At 42.8% G+C, this 22,090-nt stretch overlaps 1 protein-coding gene across 3 annotated transcripts in view; it reads right to left on the reverse strand.

The window, feature by feature from the left end:
• CLUH (clustered mitochondria homolog) overlaps positions 1–22,090 on the reverse strand; it is a 92,448-nt gene that overhangs the window by 21,806 nt on the left and 48,552 nt on the right. For all 3 annotated transcript variants that reach the window (XM_060756960.2, XM_060756959.2, XM_060756958.2), the window contains exons 4-16: positions 21,672–21,815; positions 19,736–19,863; positions 17,525–17,679; positions 17,022–17,147; positions 14,486–14,633; positions 13,655–13,747; positions 11,397–12,091; positions 9,033–9,289; positions 8,649–8,753; positions 6,538–6,638; positions 5,898–6,050; positions 4,834–4,896; positions 2,389–2,633 (exon numbers count right to left, since the gene is read on the reverse strand). In XM_060756960.2, the coding sequence (XP_060612943.2) occupies positions 2,389–2,633; positions 4,834–4,896; positions 5,898–6,050; positions 6,538–6,638; positions 8,649–8,753; positions 9,033–9,289; positions 11,397–12,091; positions 13,655–13,747; positions 14,486–14,633; positions 17,022–17,147; positions 17,525–17,679; positions 19,736–19,863; positions 21,672–21,815 (2,413 nt within the window). The remainder of the gene's footprint in view (positions 1–2,388; positions 2,634–4,833; positions 4,897–5,897; positions 6,051–6,537; positions 6,639–8,648; positions 8,754–9,032; positions 9,290–11,396; positions 12,092–13,654; positions 13,748–14,485; positions 14,634–17,021; positions 17,148–17,524; positions 17,680–19,735; positions 19,864–21,671; positions 21,816–22,090) is intronic.

Consider the following 22,090-nt stretch of genomic DNA (forward strand, 5'->3'; position numbering starts at 1 on the left):
AGGCCCCACAGTGTGAGGTAGGCCTTAGTCTGTGAGAGAAGCCTCTGTGTGAGGTAGGCCCCACAGTGTGAGGTAGGCTTTACGCCTGTGAGAGAAGACTCTGTGTGAGGTAGGCCCCACAGTGTTAGGTAGGCCTTAGTCAGTGACAGAATTTATTTATTTATTTATTAAAAACTTTTGTATCCCGATAATCTCTACCTCCATAGAGGGACTCAGACCAGCTTACAGCAAGTATTCAATGCTCATACACAAACCTTTAAAACATCATATATAAACAATAAGTTAAAAATATATATCAGATAAAAAGCATAATAAAATATTCACCAGGATAAAAACAACATCCAACTCAGTCCTCACATTGCGGCCAATATCTTAGTCAATTACCGGTCTCAGCCATCAGCCTTGTTCCACAACCAAGACTTCACTTGCTTCCTAAAGGTCAGGAGGGAGGGGGCAGATGTAATTTCATTCGGGAGAGAGTTCCATAACTGGGGAGCCACCACAGAAAAGGTCCTATCTCTCATCCCCACCAAACGCAACTACGAAGGTGGTGGGACCAAGAGCAGGGCCTCTCTGGAAGATCTTAAGGCCTTTGATGATTCGTAGAGGAGAATAAACTGGGCTGGAACCGTAAAGGGTTTTGTAGGAAGCCTATGTATGAGGTAGGCCTCACAGTGTGAGGTAGGCCTCAGTCTATGAGAAGCCCGAGTTTGAGAAGGCCTGGTGTGAGAAGCTTTGGTGAAAGAAGCCCCAGGTTGTCAAGCCTTGTATGTGAAGCTCCAGTGTATAAAGGCTGCTGTGTGTTAAAAGCTCCTGTGTGAAGCTCCACTATAAGTTTGTTGTGAGAGGAGTCTCTGTGAGAGTGAAGCTGTTCGTCTGCATGAGGAAGAAGTCCAGCATGGAAGCAACGAAGGATATATAAAGAACTTGATTTGTGTTACAGAAACCTTATTCTCGTAAATAGTGCAACCATATTATTTTACTATAAAGAAAAGCCTCCTAAGGAAGAGATATCATTAGTCTGTATGTTTTTGTTCTTGTTACCACTTTGGGCTACTGGTGCTGGGTCACCAGTAGCCCAAATAAGTTACTCTGTTGTACATTTATGGGGACCTGCTAATAAGTTACTCTACTGTACGTTTATGGGGAGTGTCTTTTGTTAATAAGCCTACTCAACCAACAAGGGTTATGGGCCCAGTATAGCCCAGTCTAGACTTAAGAACAGTCTAGACCTTAAGAACAGACAAGCATCCTGGACTCTGAGGATGACCTGGGAAGGAATCCCACTGGAGCATTGCAGCACACCCAAATACCTGGGAGTGACTCTGGAACGTGCTCTGACCTACAAGAAGCACTGCCTGAATATCAAGCAAAAAGTGGGCGCTAGAAACAATATCATACGAAAGCTGACTGGCACAACCTGGGGATCACCACCAGACACAGTGAAGACATCTGCCCTTGCGCTATGCTACTCTGCTGCTGAGTACGCATGCCCAGTGTGGAAAACATCTTACCACACTAAAACAGTAGGTGTGGCTCTTAATGAGACATGCCGCATTATCACGGGGTGTCTGCGCCCTACGCCACTGGAGAAATTACACTGTTTAGCCAGTATTGCACCACCTGACATCCGCTGGGAAGTAGCAGCCAATAGTGAAAGGACCAAGGCAGAGACATCTCCAGTTCATCCCTTGTTTGGGTATCAGTCAGCTCGTCAACGACTTAAATCAAGAAATAGTTTTCTAAGATCTACAGACACTCGCTGGAACACCTCAGCAAGCGAGAGTCCAAAAGTGGCAGGCTCAAACCCAGAACCTCAATCAATGGCTGATACGAAATGAGAGACTCCCCCCGGGCACACAGAAGGCGACTTGGAAGGCGCTGAACAGACTGCGCTCTGGCACCATGAGATGCAGAGCCAACCTTAAGAAATTGGGCCACAAAGTGGAATCCACGACATGCGAGTGTGGAGAAGAGCAAACTACAGACCATCTGCTGTGATGCAACCTGAGCACAATGGAGGACCTTCTTATAGTAACACCAGAGGCACTCCAAGTGGACAGCTACTGGTCAAAGTACATCTAATCAACTACCAAGCTTGCAAACTTTGTGTTTTGTTTGTTTGTTTGTTTAAAAATGCAATACAACTGTTTGGCTTGCTCCTGACATGATAAATAAATCCAGTCTAGACCAGTACTGACCATTCTAATGTCCTGGGCTGCAAATCCCTATGATGAAATCCACTCACAAGCAAGCATGCAAAACAGATTCCTTTATTATGCAGGATGGAGAGAAAGTTACTTCTCCTTTGAAGATTCATTGAACTCTCAAAAGAACACTCATGATGCTGACCGAACCCGACAGCCATGGAGGTCCGGAGTCACTTACCACTGCAGCTCGAAGTCGAAGTAACTCTTTGCTTCTGAGCAGATGTTCTTCCAGAGTTCTTGTGGGCTCATGCTGGCCCAGGCGGTGTTGTCTGAGGCACTCAGGTTCCGGTTCTTCCTCCTCTTGTTCTTCTTCTTGGAGACCAGCTCGTCCGCGGGAAGGTGGGCAACCGGGTTGGGAAAGGAGCTGAGGAGGCAGTTGAGGAAGTGGCTGATGGCGGCGGACAACCCAGAGAGCTCAACACCCTGCAAAGGGGAGCAGGAGGAAAATAAGTCTCGATGACAGGCACATGTGTGGAGCTCAAATGGTAGAAATATCTCTCCTCCAAATCCATACTTCCTGCAATGCTTCGATAACTTGTATTACTTTGACTTGCCCATTAGCATATCTATCTGGTGTGTCAAAGGGCTCCCTGCTTTCTTTCCTTTTTTTCCCTCTCTTCCTTCATACCTTTTCACCTTTTCTTTCTTTTCCTTCCTCCTTCTTTCCTTTCTTTCCCTCCTTTTCCTCCTATTTTCTTTCCCTTCCCTTTCTCCTTTGAGCTCACAATGTCTCTCTTTGCGGCTCTTTCCTTCTTGTGTTTGATGTCTATTATGCTGTTTTGCACTGTTTATTTTATTTTATTTTGTTACTTAATGTATTTTGTTGTGATTTGATTTTTCTGTTATTTTGTATTTAACTTTGTTGTATTTTTGGGGGGCCTTGGCCTCATGTTAGCTGCCCTGAGTCTCCTTTGAGGAGAGGGTGGCGGGGTATAAATAAAGATTATTATTATTATTATTATTATTATTATTATTGACACAAAAGCACAGTATGTCACAGTGAACGAGATCTATATGCTGGATTTTGTACAAATGAACTATCACAGAAGCGGCAGAAATATACAATGACGGAAAAGCACACAATAATAATAATAATAATACTTATACTATTCTAGTGACATCACAAAGGGCCACTGGATTGTTACTTAGCAACAGTCTTTGTGGACTGACATACAGACACATAGACAGACATACTTTGACATATATATACACACACACCTCTCTCCAAATTGATATAAAAAGGAAGAAGAAGGGAAAGAAGGAAAGACATAAAGGAAGAAAAAAAAGGGAAGGAATAGAAAGGAAGGAGGAAAGGTATGAGGAGAGGGAAGGAAAGGAAAGGAAGAAAAAAAGGAAAGAGAAATGCAGAGAAGAAAGAAGAGAAGGGAATGTGTATGAGGAAAAGCAAGGGAAGAAGGAAAGAAAGTAAAGAGAGAGAAAGTGTATGAAAAAAATGGAGGAAGGAAGGAAAGAGCCACAAAGAAAATGCATACCCAAGCTATGCCAGGTGTCAAAAATAGTAAAAATTAACTGGTCATTTTTGATTACAAAAGTGTGAGTCAAGCACTGAAAGAGTTAGTAGTCTGAAGCCTGTTAGGGTCAGTGGGCCAAAGCTAGTGTCTTCCTGAGGAGTGTGAGGTAAACCTCTGTGTGAGAAAGCTCCAGTGTAAAGCCTGCTGTGTGTAAACCTGCTGTGTATTTGTTTCTATGTGTTATGGAAACCTTGTTCTTGTAAATAGTGCAACTATATTATTTTACTACAAAGAAAAGCCTCCTATGGAAGAGATGACATTGGTCTGTGTGTTTTTGTTCCTCACTTTGGGCTACTCATGCTGGATCACGCTGCTGCTAATAAGTTATTCTGCTATACGTTTATGAGGAGGGTCTTTTGTTAATAAGCCCACTTGCCCAACATCAGATATATACAGTATTCCAAAGACTTGGCAGTCTCAGTGTTGCCACCTACTTCTTGCCTACATGGATGTGAAAAGATGCTCATGCAACACAAGGCGGAGGGCTTTTATTACGAACAGCACATCCGGCTTGTGCGTTGGAGCCCTTGTAAAATTCTGCACACACGCAATTGCGGAGAGAGCCCAGGAAGCACCCATTTCGCATGCAAAATGTTTGGAAGTGTTGTCGTTTCTGGAACAAACCCAACTGCTATACAGATGGGGCTGGAGGGATGGATAATGGAAGGGAAATAGGGAATCTGTCCAAAGTGCATCTTTCTGAAAGATGCAAGGATATCTGATCTCGGTTCAAAAGTAGCCGCGGATTAAGCCATTCTTGTTCATGGCCAAAAAGAACACGAACAACCTCACCCACCTTTTGGAAAACAAATGCCTCCCCTACTTGTGGTTGTCAAGCGGGGAATCATTTCACCTCCACACGCACACTCACTCACACACACACTCACAGGCTGGCACCTGTTTCGGGCCTTAATGAGATTGTACTTGGGGTTGCTAGGCAACTGTCGCAAAAGGACTAATGAGGAAACGGTTTCCCTCGATGGATGGAAGGGGGGAGAGAGAGCGAGAGCGAGCGAGAGCGGCGCACAACCTCTGAGCAGGAAAGGGCAGGCGGGCGAAGGGCGTTCGGGGTCAGAGAATCCGATTTGTACCTGGAGGTAGAGCTTGAAGATGTGCTTGGCCGACCGAGTGATCACTTCCATGATGCCGATTTTCTGTCCGGAGAAAACACAAATGCAGGAGAGCACCCATTAGGACAGTGTTTCTCAACCTTCCGAATGCCGCGACCCCTTAATACAGGTCCTCAACCATAACACTGTTTTCGTTGCTACTCCATAACTGTCATTTTTGCTCCTGTTATGAATCGTAATGTAATGTACCGGAAATGCAGGATTTATTTTCATTCACTGGATGAAATTTGGCACAAATACACACTACACCGGGCTTGTGGCGCAGCTGGCTGAGTGTCAGCTGCATTAAGATCACTCATGAGTTCAAAGCCAGCCCGGGTTGGAGTGGGCTTCCAACCAATTTTGTGTAGTCTGTTGTCGACCTTTGCAACCCGAAAGACAGTTGCATCTGTCGAGTAGGAAAATTAGGTACCACCTTAAAGTGTGGGGAGGCTAAAATTAACTGATTTATGAGGCCATAAAGAAGACTCCAGCAAAGCATTCCAGCGGGGAAGCATGCGGGGAATGCGGAAGTGCTTCATCAGTGTCGCAGATGGACAATGAAAGCGACAGCTCCCCTGGTGGCCAGAAAAAAGTTAAATGGCCTCTGTCTATATCTGTATATGTTTATATGTCAAAAATTGGCATTGAATGTTTGCCATATATGTGTACACTGATTCCCCTACGGGGTGAGAAGGGCGGAATATAAAAGCTGTAAATAAATAATAAATAATAAATACACCCAAATTTGAATAGTGGTGGGGTTGACGGGGGATTGATTTTGTCATTTGGGAATTGTAGTTGGTGGGATTTATAGTTCACCTACAATCAAAGAGCATTCTGAACTCCACCAACAATTTATTTATTTTATTTATCTACTGTATTTGTATATTTGTATTTATAAATATATATACACTACGACTGTTCACATACGTAAGCCTCCAGCCAGATTGGTTACGTTGGAAGTACAGCTGTGGTAAATAATTTCCAGAGAAGCAGAGGCCGACATTTTAAAGCAAGGACAAATGGAGGATGGCGAGGCTTACATAGATGTGATCCAGCTGAGTCCGGGCCGGGGTTTTGGTGATGAAGTCGACTACTTTGCCCAAGTAGCGCATGTTGATGCCCCGCTGATGCATGGCTTCCGCCAGAGTGGCCCCATCCATTGGCAGCATGGTGTGGTCGAGGCAGTCTTTGACCTGCAAAGGAAAGAAGAAGCACAATTACAGAGGAGGGAGACTAAAATGATGAAGGGTCTGGAGAACAAGCCCTATGAGGAGTGGCTCGAAGAGCTGGGCATGTTTAGCTTGAAGAAGAGAAGGCTGAGAGGAGACATGATAGCCATGTATAAATTCGTGAGAGGAAGTCATAGGGAGGAGGGAACGAACTTGTTTTTTGCTGCCCTGGAGACTAGGACGCAATGGAGCAATGGCTTCACAAGAAAGGAGATTCCATCTGAACATTAGGAAGAACTTCCTGACTGTGATAGCTGTTCAGCAGTGGAACTCTCTGCCCCATAGTGTGGTGGAGGCTCCTTCTTTGGGAGCTTTTAAACAGAGGCTGGATGGCCATCTGTCGGGGGTGCTTTGAATGCAATTTTCCTACTTCTTGGCAGAATGGGGTTGGACTGGATGGCCCATGAGGTCTCTTCCAACTCTAGGATTCTATTATCCTCTTTCTACTTACCAAGCCTGGGATTTGGTAGGAAACCAGGAAAGCAGCTGCGTCCTTCAGCAAACGCTTCTGATCCTGAATCTGTTCTTTGCTGGACTCTGGAAAATGGACACCTAGAAGATGAGAGAGAGAAAATAATCTTTACAATGGAAAGAAGAGAACAAAGGAGATGATGGAGGAGGGAATAAGAAGGGAGTAATCTCTGCCATCCGCCCCCAAACATTATTTATTTAAATATATTTTTAGATATTTTTATACTGCCTTTGCGCACCTCCTCCATAAGTGCCCTCAAGGTGTCTTATAGCAATAGCACAAAAATACGAGAAAGAAAAACGAAACTGCACAATTGACAGACAAATAAAACCCACTGAAAACCTGGCAGAATATATATGTCTTCACTGCCCATATAAGAAAAAAAAAACTGCTAACTATGGTGAGCATTACAATTGTTGAAAGCCAAGGTGATGACACTGCAAAATGCGAGGCATAGTTATGCTGTTGTAGATTTGGGTTAGAAGTCCCTGCATCATTTCCATTTAAGAAGAGCAGAAACTACCTTCAGAAGAGAAAGGGAATGACACATTTGAGAGTAACAGATATGCATCTTCAAAATGTTAGATTTCACAAAAGCACAGTATGTCACAGCAAACGAGATCTATATGCTGGATTTCATATTATTATTATTATTATTATTTCCATTTAAAAGCTTGAGAGCCGTTATTTTTAACTAGCATACTACCAGGAGTTGCCTGAGTGTCGAGGGGCCACTGCCCCTCTGTTTTCATCCCTTCTTTTCCTCCCTCTTTCCTTTCATTCCCTTTTTTTACCTTTCCTCTTCTTTTTCTCATTCTTTGCTCCCTTCTTTTCCTCCCCCTCTCTTTTCATTCCCTCCTTTTTCTTTCTTCCCTCCTCTCCCCTTCCTTTTCCTTTCTTTCTTTCCTTCTTTTTCTCTACCTTTCATTTCATTCTCGCCTTCTTCTTTCTTTCCTCATCCCTCCTTTCCCCTTTTTCTTTCTTTTTCCTCCCCCTCTCCTTCCATTCCTTCTTCTTTTTTCCCTTCCCCCTACTTTCCCCTTCATTCCCTTACTTCTTTTCTTCCCCTTTCCTTTCATTCCCCCTTTTCCTTTCTTCCCTTGTCCCTACTTTTCCCTTTCTTCTTTTCTTTCCTGCCTTCCTTCCTTCTTTTCCTTCCCCTCTCCTTTCATTCCCTCCTTTTTTTGTTCCCTCCTCCCTACTTTTCCCTTGCCTTCATTATTTCTTTTTCTTTCTCACTTGTTTCAATTCCCTCCTTTGCTCTTCTTTTTCCTTCCTTCTTTTCCTTCCACTCTCCTTTCATTCCCTCCTTTTCTCTTTCTTTCTTTCCTTCCTTCTTTTTCTTTTTCTTCCTCTCTTCTTTAACTCCCTCCTTTTTCTCTTTCTTTTGTTCCTTAATTCCTCCCCCTCAACACCAAATTTGGATACCGTCCACCTATCAGGCCACCGAGTGACCATCACTCATAAAAACACTTAAAAACACAGCAGAAGGGACTTAAAAAGCCAAAAAATAAAAAATACATTACAACGTGTGCGCAAAACCACATATATTCACATATACACATACATACACACACAAAACACATATACACAGACTGGGCCACGGCAATGTGTGGCAGGGGATGGCTAGTAATAAATAAATATTTTTCTTCTTCTCTCCTTTCCCCTTCTTTTTCTCTTTCTTTCTTTCCGATTTTTCTTCCCCTCTCCTTTTATTCCCTCCCCCTTTCCCCTTTTTCTCTTTCTCTTTCCTTCCTTCCTTCCTTCTTTTCCTTCTCCTCTTCTTTCTCCAGATCTAAACTGGCTTACCTCACAAGTTCTCCATGGCAACATGGTCTTTGCTTCCTCTCTCGTCTCCCCTCCTACATGCCACCTTTCTTTCCCAGTGACATCCCAGAGGGCCACTTCACCCCTCAACAGCCACTCCAGGGACACCGCAAAGGGCCACTGGACTGTCAACTAGCAACAACCTTTGTGGTGCAATCAGATAGAACAGACTTTGACTTTTATGCATATAGAGATCCTACAACTCCTAGAACAGCCACTCCCAACCTGACTCTTCTCTAGCTCCACCTGGATGCCTGTCTTACCTGGAGAGAAGATATCTGGGTTAAACCGGATATCAAAGGACGTGTTGCTGATGGAGCCAACAGCTTTGCAGGCCTTCTGGATCACCTCTCTGCTTTTGGGGTCCACTGGGCACAAGGGAAAGAAAGAAGCATGAGTTTTGCAATGGTCGTACCCCTGATCAAAGATGCAGAAAGCAGCCAGTACAGCCATGACGTCTATCAAATATTTGCTAAGGTGAAGCTTATGACTCCTGGCAACACAATCTCAAGGAACATTTATTATCCATTGTCCTTTGGAGGGTAGTTCTTTTCTCTTTTCACGTTAGTGCATAATATAATCTCGCTGCTATTATTACATTTGATCATTTGGGACAATAGGCAATCATTCTGTAGGGTGACAGATACCTGCTCCGTCGTCCGACGCGATTGTCTCGGTGAGCTCTTTCACTTGGTCGAGCCCCGCTACGTTGTCCTCTCCCTTGCCATCCATTTTGTCTTCCAGCCTTCCATCTTCCAAGGGGGACTTCTCGCCCTCTTCAACCCCATTCTCTGGAAAGGGAGAGGTGGGGCTGCCCCCATTTTCCAGGCTAGTGACACTCTCTTGCTTGATGGCCTTCTGCTGCATGAGCTGAAGGGCCGCCAACTTCATGAACATGAGATACCTATCATGCAGAGGAAGGGAAACAGAAAATATTGTCCAATGAGCCCAACACAAAGAGGATTTCGAACTCCGTGGGAATAACGACACCGTTTGGAGATGGGCCCCAAACCAGGACACTACTGTATCCTGCCCATCTTCCAGTAGCTTCAGAATCATCTTCCAGACATTCTCCAAAGTCAACCCTGACTCCTTTCAACTCCTGAGAGATTACCACTCTTCCCCTCCTGTAAGCTAAGACTGCACACTGGAACACATTATATCTCTACTGCATCTGAACACTTAACAATGTCTATTATATGGTTGGTCAGGATGAGCCAGCTTTATTAAACATGACATGATGCTGGATTGTTTCAAACAAGCTTGGGTCGCATCCAAACCTGACTAAGATTGGGCCGGGCTTTAACACAGAAAAAAATCTTGCCAACCAGAAGGTTGACAGTTCGAAGCCCGAGTCAGGGTGAGCTTCTGACCTTTAGCCCAACTTCTGCCTACCTAGCAGTTCGAAAATAGGTGAACTACAATCAACTACAACTCCCAAATGACAAAATCAATCCCCCACAACCCACGAGTGTTCAAATGTGGGTGTATCAGGTATTTGTGCCAAATTTGGTCCAGTTAATAAAAATGCATCTAGCATATCAGATATTTACATGACGATTCATAACAGTAGAAAAATTACAGTTAGGAAGTAGCAATGGAAATAATGTTATGGTTGGGGGTCACCACCACACGAGGAACTGCATTAAGGGGTCGCGAGAAACACTGTAAGTGCCTCCCCACCCCGATATCATTAGGTTGTCTTTAAATGGGAACTTCTGAGATTATGATTCCATTTCTAGTCTTTCACTGTTTGGTCTTCATCTCGCCTACAATATTTAGTAGAAGTAAAGGTTTCTCCTGACATTACATCTAGTTGTATCCAACTCTGGGGGTTGAGCTCATCTCCATTTCTAAGCGGAAGAGCTGGCGTTGTGCATAGACACCTCCAAGGCATGACTGCATGGAGCACCATTACCTTCCTGCTGAAGCGGTACCTATTGATCTATTCACATTTGTTTCTGAACTGTTAAGTTGGCAGAAGCTGGGCCTAACAGCAAGAGCTCACTCTGTTCCTCGGAGTCAAACTATCAACCTTTCAGTCAGCAAGTTTAGCGGCTCAGTGGTTTAACCCGCTGCACCACCAGGAGGCCAACAATATTTTAAAGTATTTTAAATTGTTAAAATATTTGGATTGGCGTCAAAAAACCACTTAATAATCTGAGATATCTCAGAAGCGGATTTACCTTTGGATCTGGTCTTATAAATACTGTATATACTCGAGTATAAGCCTAGTTTTTCAGCCCTTTTTTTAGCCTGAAAGAGTCCCACTCGGCTTTTATTCGAATCAAGGTTATTTATTATTTTACCCTGTTAGAAATACATAATAAATGTATTGTTATTATTATTGTTGTTGTTGTTATTACATTGATCATTCTACTTTATTATTGTTTTTATTATATTTATTATTTTACTCTATTTTTCCTGTTATTATTACATTTCCATTATTTTACTCTATTATTATTAGTAGTATTATTACACTTATTATTTTACTCTATTTTTATTGTAAGGATATGCAAGCACATTTACATTGAAGAAGGTTAGAATAATGGTTTAATCGGAGTTCCACAGTCTTATCTTAAATTATAGTTTTATGTAAATATTCAAAACATTTAACCTACTGATGCCTCAATTAATGTAATTGTATTGTACCTATTTTTATTTTGAAATTTACCACTAGCTGCTGCATTTCCCACCCTCGGCTTATACTCGAGTCAATACGTTTTCCCAGTTTTTTGTGGTAAAATTTGGTGCCTCATCTTATATTCGGGTCAGCTTATACTCGAGTATATACGGTATGTATTTAGGAGAAAAACCAGTCTCTATTTCTGTATCGGCAACTAGATACGACTGCGATTTTATTCTCCCATAAATGAGTGTATTGTTACTCAAACACTGCTAAATATCAATAAAGTTCTTTAAAAATGTAATGAGATCAACAGAATGCCCTGCTATCAACAAGGCGAAGTTATAGGATCCTGGAAGGAACGGGGAGGCAGAGATGGACTCACCTGTGCTCCACAAAGGCATCCACCAGCTCTTGGCGTAGGCAGCAGAGTTTGTGCCGGTGCAGTTTGGGGAACCCCATTTTCTGACACTCTTCCGGCATCTCCTCCCCTTCCACGGGCAAAAAGTTCAAGTCGGGGGGAAAGGTGCGGAGCAAGTCCAGGATGTAGTGCCGCCCGTCGTTGCCGATGATGCCCTTGCACTCCACGGACGAGCACAGCTCCACCTCCTCGTTCTTATCGTTGAGTACCGTATGCTTCTGGATTTTCAGGGGCCGGCTGGTCTTCTCCAGCAGCTCCAGATACTTGGGGTGGGAGACCACGGTCTTGCCAAAGTCTATGGAGCCATAGACGACGCTCTGCTCCTGCTCCCGCTCCAAGATGCCCGGGATGATGGACTGGGCAGTCACCCGGTACCCTCGGTAATCCACCACCACCGTGCCCAAGGTGTACAGCCCTTCCACATCCACGGCATTGTACGTCCGGACCCCATTGAGGTCATTGGTGGGAGCCACGTAGGCCGCCACATCTCCGCCAAAGTCCTTGTAGTGGTCACGGACGTCAAAGCCCAGGCTGAAGAAGATGTTGTTCCAGATGAACATCTGCATTTTGGTCTCCTCGCTCGGGTTGATGGCCATCACGTTGCCGTCAATGACTGCCATGGCCCCTCTCGTGGCTGCGGCAGTGAAGTCACTATGGACCTGCGAAGCAAAAAAGGGACGGTCAAGGAAACCTTCCACCCCTTTCCTGATGAACCTTCAGGTGCGGGAGCCTATAACTTCCATTCCCCACAAACACCAGAACCTGCTGACCGGAGAATATAGGAATTGGGGCTGAACACCAGCTGGAGAGCACAAAGTGGGATTGAGGCATACAATGGATTGCAAGGTGTCATTATGAAGCAAGAGCTCAGTGATGGAGCACATTAAATTTGGTTTCTGGACGCCACCAGGACTTCAATGAATTGCAAGGGATACATTTTCTGCTTGAGGCCTGGAATCAATTTCAGCCAAGTTCTCATTGTTAGAAATATTAAAAATTAATTAGGTATTTTTAATTACAATAATGTGAGTCAAGCACTGAAAGAGTTAAATGGATGCAACTACTCAGCAAAAGCTGTAGCTCTCTATAAGCAGGTGTGCCCGTAGCTTAGTAGCCCTGAGTCTGAGAGAGCCCTCAGTGTGAGAAGGCCTCACTGTGAGAGAGGCCTCATAGAGTTGGAAGAGACCTCATGGGCCATCCAGTCCAACCCCCTGCAGGAAAATTGCATTCAAAGCACCCCTGACAGATGACCATCTAGCCTCGGTTTAAAAGCTTCCAAAGGAGCCTCCACCACACTTCGGTGTAGAGAGTTCCACTGCTGAACAGCTCTCACAGTCAGGAAGTTCTTCCTAATGTTCAAATGGGATCTTCTTTCTTGAGGTAGGCCTCAGTGTTAGTTCGTCTCAGTGTGAAAGAAGCCCCTGTGTGAGAAGCCTTCATAGGGAGAAAGGCCTCAGTGTGAGGTAGGCCTCAGTTTGAGTAGGTCTGGTGTGAGAAGCAGAGAAGAGAAGCTCTAGGCTGAAGGCCTCGTGTGTGAAGGCTGCTGTGTGTAAAAAGCTACTGTGTGAAGCTTCTGTGTAACTGGTGTGAGAGGAGGCTCTGTGAGAACGAAGCTGTTTATCTGCATGAAAAAGAAGCCCAGTGTGGAAGCAAAGAAGGAAGTAAAAAGAACTTTATGCTATGGAAACTTTGCTGTTGTGAATAGCGCAACTATATTATATTATTACAAAGAAAAGCCTCCTAAGAAAGATATAACATTGGTTTGTGTGTTTCTGTTCTTTTTATCACTTTTGGCTACAGGTTTTGGGTCACGCTGCTGCTGTTAAGTTACTCTGCGGTGCATTTATGGGGAGGGTATTTTTTTTATTAAACCCACTCACCCAGCAAAAGATACCAACGTATTTTGATTTATACATCCAAACCAGTAATTAAGGCATAGCAGAGGCATTTCAAATTCAAATTTTATACACCAATGTCAAGAGTATAGCTTTCAGAATTTCAGGTTGGGGGTCAACTTTTCCATCCATGGGTTAAAAGAGTTGTATTCTACTCTTCCAGCAGATCAATAAAAATAAAGCACCATCGGATTGAGATTGCCTCCAAGCTTCCTGTCTAAATTTCCAGGTCAACGCTTGACTTTCCACCTTTGAGGATCAGAACTCGGTTTCCCTCGCCACCGCCTCCTACCCCTTTTCCTGCCTTACTATGTGCTAATAAGTTACCTTAAAGATGGCCCGTTCTCGCAACAGCCTCTCGGGTAGGTTTTTCCTTGGCAGTTCTCTGGTTGTTTGCAATTCTTCATTCCAATCTCTGGTCTGAAAAAAGGATTGAAAAGGAGATGAGAGAAGAACACACACAATGGTCAACTTCTGCTGGTCATTGATCATGGAGGACTTAAGATAACACCTCTCTAGCAATCCTAAATGTCTGATAAATGACCCAAAGGTTGAGAATTTCAAAACAACAAGAGCTTTGTTGTCTAAAGGGGAAACGAGATGTTAATCCTGCCTGCAGTTAAATGTGTGAAGGCGGACAGAACAGCATGCGGATTTAAATATTTATAGTATTTATATTCATCCCTTCTCACCCGAAGGGGACTCAGGGCGGATCGCAGAACACAAACATGGCAGACGTTCAATGCCGTTAAACAGACAGGACAGACAACAGATAGAAGTATTATGTCGGCTTCGGCATCCTGGTGGTTGTGCTCGATTCCAGCCACAGGGGGGTGCTGTTGCTCCATTCTCTATGATGTAGAGCCTTGATCACAGACTTCCTCCTTTTTTGATATTTCCTTTATGATACCGTAAAATACCTCCCTGCTTAAGCAGTGCCTAATTTCTCTATTCACAGCTGTTTTCAAATTGCTTTGGTGGATAGTAAGCTGGGCTGAAGGTCGGGTGCTCCCCCCAATCCGGGCTTTGAACTGCAAACCTTTCAATTGGTAATAACTATTGCTGCTGGTGATTAATCAGCTGCACTAAAGCCTGGCCCACGCCAATGCTCACTGTAGGATTCAAGCGAATGCACCCTGCCACCCTGACTTTTGTTACCTGTCCTGGGATGTGCTCTTCGTAGCCAAGCCTTGAGGTATAAGCATCTTCGGCTCTCACGCAGTCCATGGCGTGTTCGGCTAGAGGCGCCGTCCAGGTGTAGACTTGGAAGGGGGTTGAGATCCGCTCCAACGGATGCCGCTGGACGCTGGTTTGGGGTCAAAGAATAGGCAGATTATAATGCAAACCCCTCTTTAAACCTCACCACAGATCAAGAGATGGACCTTAAAAGAACTATGGAAGATTGGACAGTGGAGGTGTGGGAATTAACAGGAACGCACAAATCAACAAATGTTGAAGAATAAGTCACAGAAGATAAAATCAGAAGAATGGAAATATTTTATCAGCATATATTTGAAGGATATACTTTATGTACAGGTTTGGAGACTATTATTATTATTATTATTATTATTATTATTTTACTGACGCAAAAACACAGTATGTCACAGCAAATGAGATCTATATGCTGGATTTCGTATCACAAAATCACAAGTTGAACACTTCCCATGCGTCTAGGACTGTGTGATGTATTTTCAAATGATGCGTGCAGATATTATTATTATTATTATTATTATTATTATTATTATTATTATTTGAAACACAAGATGAGTCCACAGCAGACACTCTGCTGGCTGTTGTATTGAATCACACTTCCCAAGTGTCTAGGACTGTGTGATGTATCGACAAAGAATGCGTACAGATCCCAGTAAGTGGCTGGCAGATGGTAATGTTGTGTTTAAGTGCAGGCCAACGTCTTTAGGCACTGCACCCAATGTGCCAATCACCACTGGGACCACCTTGACTGGCTTGTGCCAGAGTCTTTGCAGTTCAATCTTTAAATCTTCATATTGTGTCAGCTTTTACAATTGTTTCTCTTCAATCCTGCTGTCACCTGGGATTGCGACATCGACAATCCATACTTTATTTTTTAATACAATCGTGTTATTATTATTATTATTATTATTATTATTATTATTATTATTGTGTCGCTGAAGGCTTTCATGGTCGGAATCACTGGGTTGCTGTGAGTTTTCAGGGCTGTATGGCCATGTTCCAAAAGCATTCTCTCCTGTTTTACCCACATCTATGGCAGGCATCCTCGAAGGTTGTGAGGTATGTTGGAAACTAGGCAAGGGCAATGTATATATCTGTGGAATAATATCCAGGTTAGGAGAAGGAACTCTTGTCCATTTGAGACAAGTGTGAATGTTGCAATTGACGACCTTGATTAGCACTGAATAGCTATGCAGCTTCAAAGTCTTGCTGGTTGCTGCCTGGGGGATCATTTGTTGGGAGTTGTTAGCAGGCCCTGATTGTTTCCTGTCTGAGTGTTGTTGTTTTTTTATTTACTATCCTGATTTTAGAGTTTTTTAATCCTGATAGTCAGCCATTCACAGAGGTTGAGGGGCCTGTTGGAAACTAAGCAAGTGAGGTTTATATATCTGTGGAACTTTTTATCCCATGCCCTGTTCCTTAGCTACAATTTGCACTATCCCATTCCCTTGTCTTGTTTACAGTTTGGCCATGTCTTACAATAGTTGTCACCATAGGTCATTGGACATTGTTATGAGTTTAAAACTGTTTTTTTTAATATGTTATACTTTTAACTTTATTGTATTGTACTATATGTTTATTTTATGCTTTGTCTTGGCACGTTGTGCCGTATGTGCACTACTCTCTTCAGGGAGATGGAGCCGGGATACAAAAATAAAGTTGTTGTTGTTATTATTTGTATTGTCGAATGCTTTCATGGCTGGAATCACTGGGTTGTTGTAGGTTTTTTCGGGCTATATGACCATGTTCTAGAGGCATTCTCTCCTGACATTTTGCCTGCATCTATGGCAAGCATCCTCAGACAAGAGTTCTTTGTCCCACCCTGGTCATTCCACAGATATATAAACCCATTTTCCTAGTTCCAACAGACCTCACTACCTCTGAGGATGCTTGCCATAGATGGAGGCGAAACGTCAGGAGAGAATGGCTCTGGAACATGGCCATATAGCCTGAAAAAACTTACAACAACCCAGTTGTTGTTGTTATTATTATTAATATTATTATTATTATTTTACTGACACAAAACCACAGTTTGTCACAGCAAATGAGATCTATATGCTGGATTTCATATCACTAATCACAAGTTGAACACTTCCCAAGCGTCTAGTATTGTGTGATGTATTTTCGAATGATGTGCGCAGATCCAAGTCAGGTGGCCTTTTGCAGTTGACAGATTGTGATTTTGTCAATGTTTATTTTTTCCAAATGCTGGCTGAGATCTTTTGGCATGGCACACATTATTATTATTATTATTATTATTATTATTATTATTATTATTATTATTATTATTATTATTATTAATATATATTATATATAATACCATATTATACAATAATATATTGTATAATAATATCATTAATTATATTATTATTATTATTATTATTATTATTAATAATAATCATAATAATAGTATCTCCCCACCCCAAAGAAACCCAAAACATGGGCAAAGGAAAGTGTGGAGGGAAACAGAAGGGAAAGTCACCGTTTCTTCTGCAAAGAAGCAAAATTTCTTTTGAACGTGGGGCTGATCTGGTTCAGAAGTTCGACCAGGGAATGGCTGAGGAAGCTGGGATTGGCGGGCTTCGGGTTGAAGTTGTAGGCCGTGGACCTGCAGAGAGGAAGAGAAAGGAAACTTAAAAGGTGGGAAAAGGGAAAACCAAAGAGACTGCACTCCTATTTGGTACTGGGAATGGCAGGAATTGTTCTTGAAGCAACCCATGGCATCACACTCAAGGAGAAGGAGGAGGAGGAGAAAAAGAAGAAGGGGAAGAACAAGGGAAAGAAGGAGGAGAAAAGAATTGGAAGAAGGATAAATTAAATTTGCAAAATAAAACTGTGCAGCAAAACTAGGGAAAGACTAAACAAGAGGCATTTGCTGCCATATAGAACAGTGAAGGTGTAATCTGACCATCCTTTGGAGGACACTACTAGGGACTTCCAAGTAAACAAAGGCGATATGAGTCACGGCAACGTGTGGCTACTTACCGATTGAGGTAAAAGCCTCGCGTGGATGCCGTGATGCTCACGTGACGATCTTCCATCGTGATTACATAAAGGTACATGAGGTCTCCGTGCATTTTCCGGTTTCCGGGCGGAGGGTTCCAGCCACTCATCGTCAGTACTTTCAGGCACTGAAGAGGCTTGAGGGGCAGGAGAAACTTCCCATTAGGAGCCATGCAAGGCACTTGGATCACAATGTATGGCTTTTTTTTTTTTTTGCCACAGTTGAGACTTATATTAAAGTTTTATTTATTTGATTTTGCTACTGTACGTTTTTTATTTTGATGAAATCTTGTTGTCTGCATCTGGGGAGATGGTGGCAGGGTATAAATAAAGTTTTATTATTATTATTATTATTATTATTAATATTATTATTTTAGCCCAAGGACATTTTTTTTTATTCTGGAGTGGGAGAATATTTTTAAATACTTGCCCACATGACATATGCTAATAAGTGGTATATACTCAACCTCACGTATAAGTCAACAGCAAGTTTGGGGGGCAAAATTATGGATTTTGTTTGATAGTGTTGATTAAGGAGAAATACTTGATGAAAAAAAGACTGGGACATATGCGTTACTTTTTATATAGCAAAGTTAGAGACAATCTTCAACCACAGCTTTTCTGATATAGATAAAGGTAAAGGTTTTCTCCTGACATTAAGTCCAGTGGTATCCAACTCTGGGGGTTGGTGCTCATCTCCATTTGTAAGCCAAAGAGCCGACATTGTCCATGGACACCTCCAAGGTCATGTGGTCAGCATGACTGCATGGCGCGCCGTTGCCTTCCGGCGGAGCGGTACCTCTTGATCTTCTCACATATGCATGTTTTTGAACTGCTCTGTTGTCAGAAGCTGGGGCTGACAGCAGGAGCTCACGCTGCTACCCAGATTCGAACTTGCGACCTTTCAATCAGTAAGTTCAGTGACTCAGTGGTTTAACCTACTGCGCCACTGGGGGCTCTCATATAGAAAAAAGTTATTAAAAGTTGGAAGGTAGAAATAAAGTGATACGTAAAGGGGCCAAGGAATAAGAAGTTAAAGCCAACAGGCAATAATATAAGCACAAGGCTTGTATTTGCATTAGAAGGTGTTTGTTCAGAATGTGTAGAAGTTGTAAGTGTAGACAAAGCTGTGTTACTTATTTCTGCACATAATGGAAAACTTTTTTTGTCGTACTTTTAATTTCATTTTATTGTTGTTGTATGTTTATATACACACACACACACACACACACACACACACACACACACACACACTAGCTGTCTCCTGCCAACGTTGCTATGGCCCAGTTTGTGCTTTGTGTGTGTATATATTTGTGTATATATGTGTGGGTTTTTTTTTAGCTTTTAAAGTCTCTTCCACTGTGTTTTTCAGTGTTGTTATGAGTGATGGTCATTCATTGGCCTGATAGGTGTATTGTGTCCAAATTTTTGGTTTTTTAGTTTTGTTAATCCCACAAATGGACATTCCATTTTTATTTATATAGATAATAAAAGTGAAAATATGTATGTGTGTATGTTTTTAAGAGTTAACCAAACAGTGATAATATAAAATGATGAATTTAGATAAGACACGTCATGGGTAAAACGTAGATCTGCAAGTCTACCTACTAGGCATGTGTGATCCATAGTTCTAAAGAACTTACAAAACTAGGAAGCGCTGGTGCTTTGTTTCTAAAGTATTCCTAAAGTTTTGGTGGTGAAAATTTCAGAACTCTAACAAAACTTTCAAAATTTCGTTATAAATGGCAGTTCCTAATTGGTTCTGTCATAAAAACATGGCAAAAGTTTATTACACTGCAAAAACTTTGTCTTGTGCAAGGGACATCGCCCTATAGCACATTTTGGTTTGTTGAGTTTCCACCAATTTAACAAAGTTTCTGCCTCAGAAATAAAGTTTCGGGAGTAAAGACCATACAATGAAACAGGAAATAACACTTTCAAACCAGGAACAGATTTTCTTTATTATTAAAAAATGTTTTATAAAAACTTTGAAAATTCACCAAAAATCAGTGGATGTCAAACTTTCTGAAATTTTGAGAGCTAACAGTGGTGAAATTTTGAAAGTTTTCTTAGAGTTCTGAAATTTCCACCACCAAACTTTAGAAACACTTTAGAAACAAAGCACCAGAGCCCCCTAGTTTTGTAAGTACTTTAGAACCATTTAGAATCATGGATCTCACATCTATTACCTACCTTCCAGTCTCTATTCTGGGGCTGAAGTGGGCAGAGGGGCCTCTCTTTGCTTCCGGGCAGGATGTGCTCAGGAGGGGTGCAGTCAATCTGCTCCATTTCTGTCCCTTTCTTCTTCCGCTTGTCACTGTCTAGAACAAAAACATGGAGGAGAAAGTAGATCAGTTCTACTAAGAGAAAAACTTGCAGACCAGGACTAGAAACTTGCCTTTAAATAATGAAAAGAACAAAGGGATAGGCCTCTAGAACTCATTCTTAGATGCCCAACGTGCCAAGATTAGTTTCTCAACCTGGGGGTCGGGACTCCTGGGGGGTCGCGAGGGGTCACCAAAGGCCATCAGAAAATACATATTTCTGATTGTCTTAGGAACCCATTTGGCAGAGAAGGCTGAAGATCTCTCCGCCTGACCTTCTCTTCCATGTTTCTTTATCTCAGCCATATTGCTTGATCTTTGTTTACAATTGTGACTGTTTTTATATTTTCATATTTGATGTTTTAATCTGTTGTGTTTTAGTGTAATTTTTGGGCTAGTCCCTTGTAAGCCGCCCCGAGTCCCCTAGAGGAGATGGTTGGCAGGGTATAAAAATAAAGTTATTATTATTATTTTGAAAACAGATGGCAGCGAATCCTCCCACTAAAAGCCCTCCTCCTCTGCTGTGATTGTCCGGCCTCTCAGACAAGGGGAGGGCTGTTTCTGAGACTCCAAGTGGGGAGGGGAGAGCAGGTATGCTCGGCATATGGCAGAGCAAGGGAGAGCATGTGAGGCTGGAAGGAGTCCCGGAAGTCCCTTCAAGGCAGCCAAGGGGAGGGCTGTTTCTGAGACTCCAAGTGGGGAGGGGAGAGCAGGCATGTTCGGCATATGGCAGAGCGAGGGAGAGCACGTGAGGCTGGAGGGAGGCCCGGAAGTCCCTTCAAGGCAGGGGAGAAAGAGCACCAACGACGTAGGACTGAGAGTGGCCCAGCAACACCAGCAGGAGGAGCACCATCAGAATTTGTGATGCTATTTATTAGAAAAAAAGTCAGTCCTTCCTTTTTTGTTTTTCATTAATGCTCCCATTAGAAAATCCATAAGGATGCAGGTGAACTACAACTCCCAAAATTGTACATCAATCTTTCCCAAACCCAGCTAGTATTTAAAGTTGAACACATTGTGTCTCTGTGCCTACTTTAGTCCAGATCTGTTGTTGTTTGGATTCACAGTGTTCTCTGGATGTAGTTGAACTATAACTCCAAAACTCAAGGTCAATTCCCACAAAACCCATTTTGGTCATGGGAGTTCTGCCAAGTCTGGTTCAATTCCATCGTTGGTGGAGTTCAGAATGCTCTTTGATTGTAGGTAAACTATAAAACCCAGCAACTACAACTCCCAAATGTGAAAGTCTATTTTCCCTGAACTCCACTACTGTTCACATTTGGGCATATTGAGTATTTCTGCCAAATTTGGTCCAGATCCATCATTGTGTCTCCCCTAAATCACTGGCAATTCCTCCCAAACTTGGAGTTCTGTGTGCCAAGTTTGGTCCAGGTCTGTCATTCATGGGGGTCTCAGTGGTCTGCGTAAGTCAGAGCTGAAGCAGTTGAAGGTACTGCAAATCCCATCATCTGTTGTCCATACTCTCCCAAACATTGTTTTTCTGATTGATTCCTACGTTTTAATTATGTTCAATGTGTAACAATGAAAATACATCCTGCATATCAGATATTTACATTATGATTCATAACAGCAGCAAAATGACAGTTGTGAAGTAGCAACGAAAACAACGTTATGGCTGAGGGTCACCACAACATGAGGAACTGTATTAAGGGGTCGTGGCGTTAGGAAGGTTGGGAACCACTGTTCTAAACTTAAGTAACTTGGGATGGCAACAGAAACAAACCAAGGAAAGAGGATGTCCCCACATAATAGCAGAACCATCGAGAAGGCTGTGTCTGGATTACCTCCAAGGTCCCCGTCGGAAAAGACACTAAGGAATGCGAGCGAGTTGCAGTCCACCCCGTTGAAGGCATCTGAGGGATCAAGGCTCTTCAGGAGGTCTCGGATGTGGCGGACATGGATCCTGGCTTCCCGGACTGTATATGGCTCTGCGAAGGTTCAGGGGAGGATGAGAAAGAGATCAAACACTATAGTGCAGCCCACCGTGCACACCACAACATCAAACAGCAGCCAGAGGTTGACCATAGAATGACACTGAAGGACCAAAAGGTTACTAGAGTTATTCTCTGTAGGCCCTTCAACATTCTCTGTAGGAATGTCTAGGTCAGGCATAGACAAACTTCGGCCCGACAGGCTTTTGCCCATTGACTCTAACCGGCTTCGGCCTACTCACTCTCCACAGGACAACACTAGCTTTTGCCCA

The sequence above is a fragment of the Anolis sagrei genome, chromosome 11 (genome assembly GCF_037176765.1).
Source record: "Anolis sagrei isolate rAnoSag1 chromosome 11, rAnoSag1.mat, whole genome shotgun sequence".
NCBI classification, from domain to species: Eukaryota; Metazoa; Chordata; class Lepidosauria; order Squamata; family Dactyloidae; genus Anolis; species Anolis sagrei.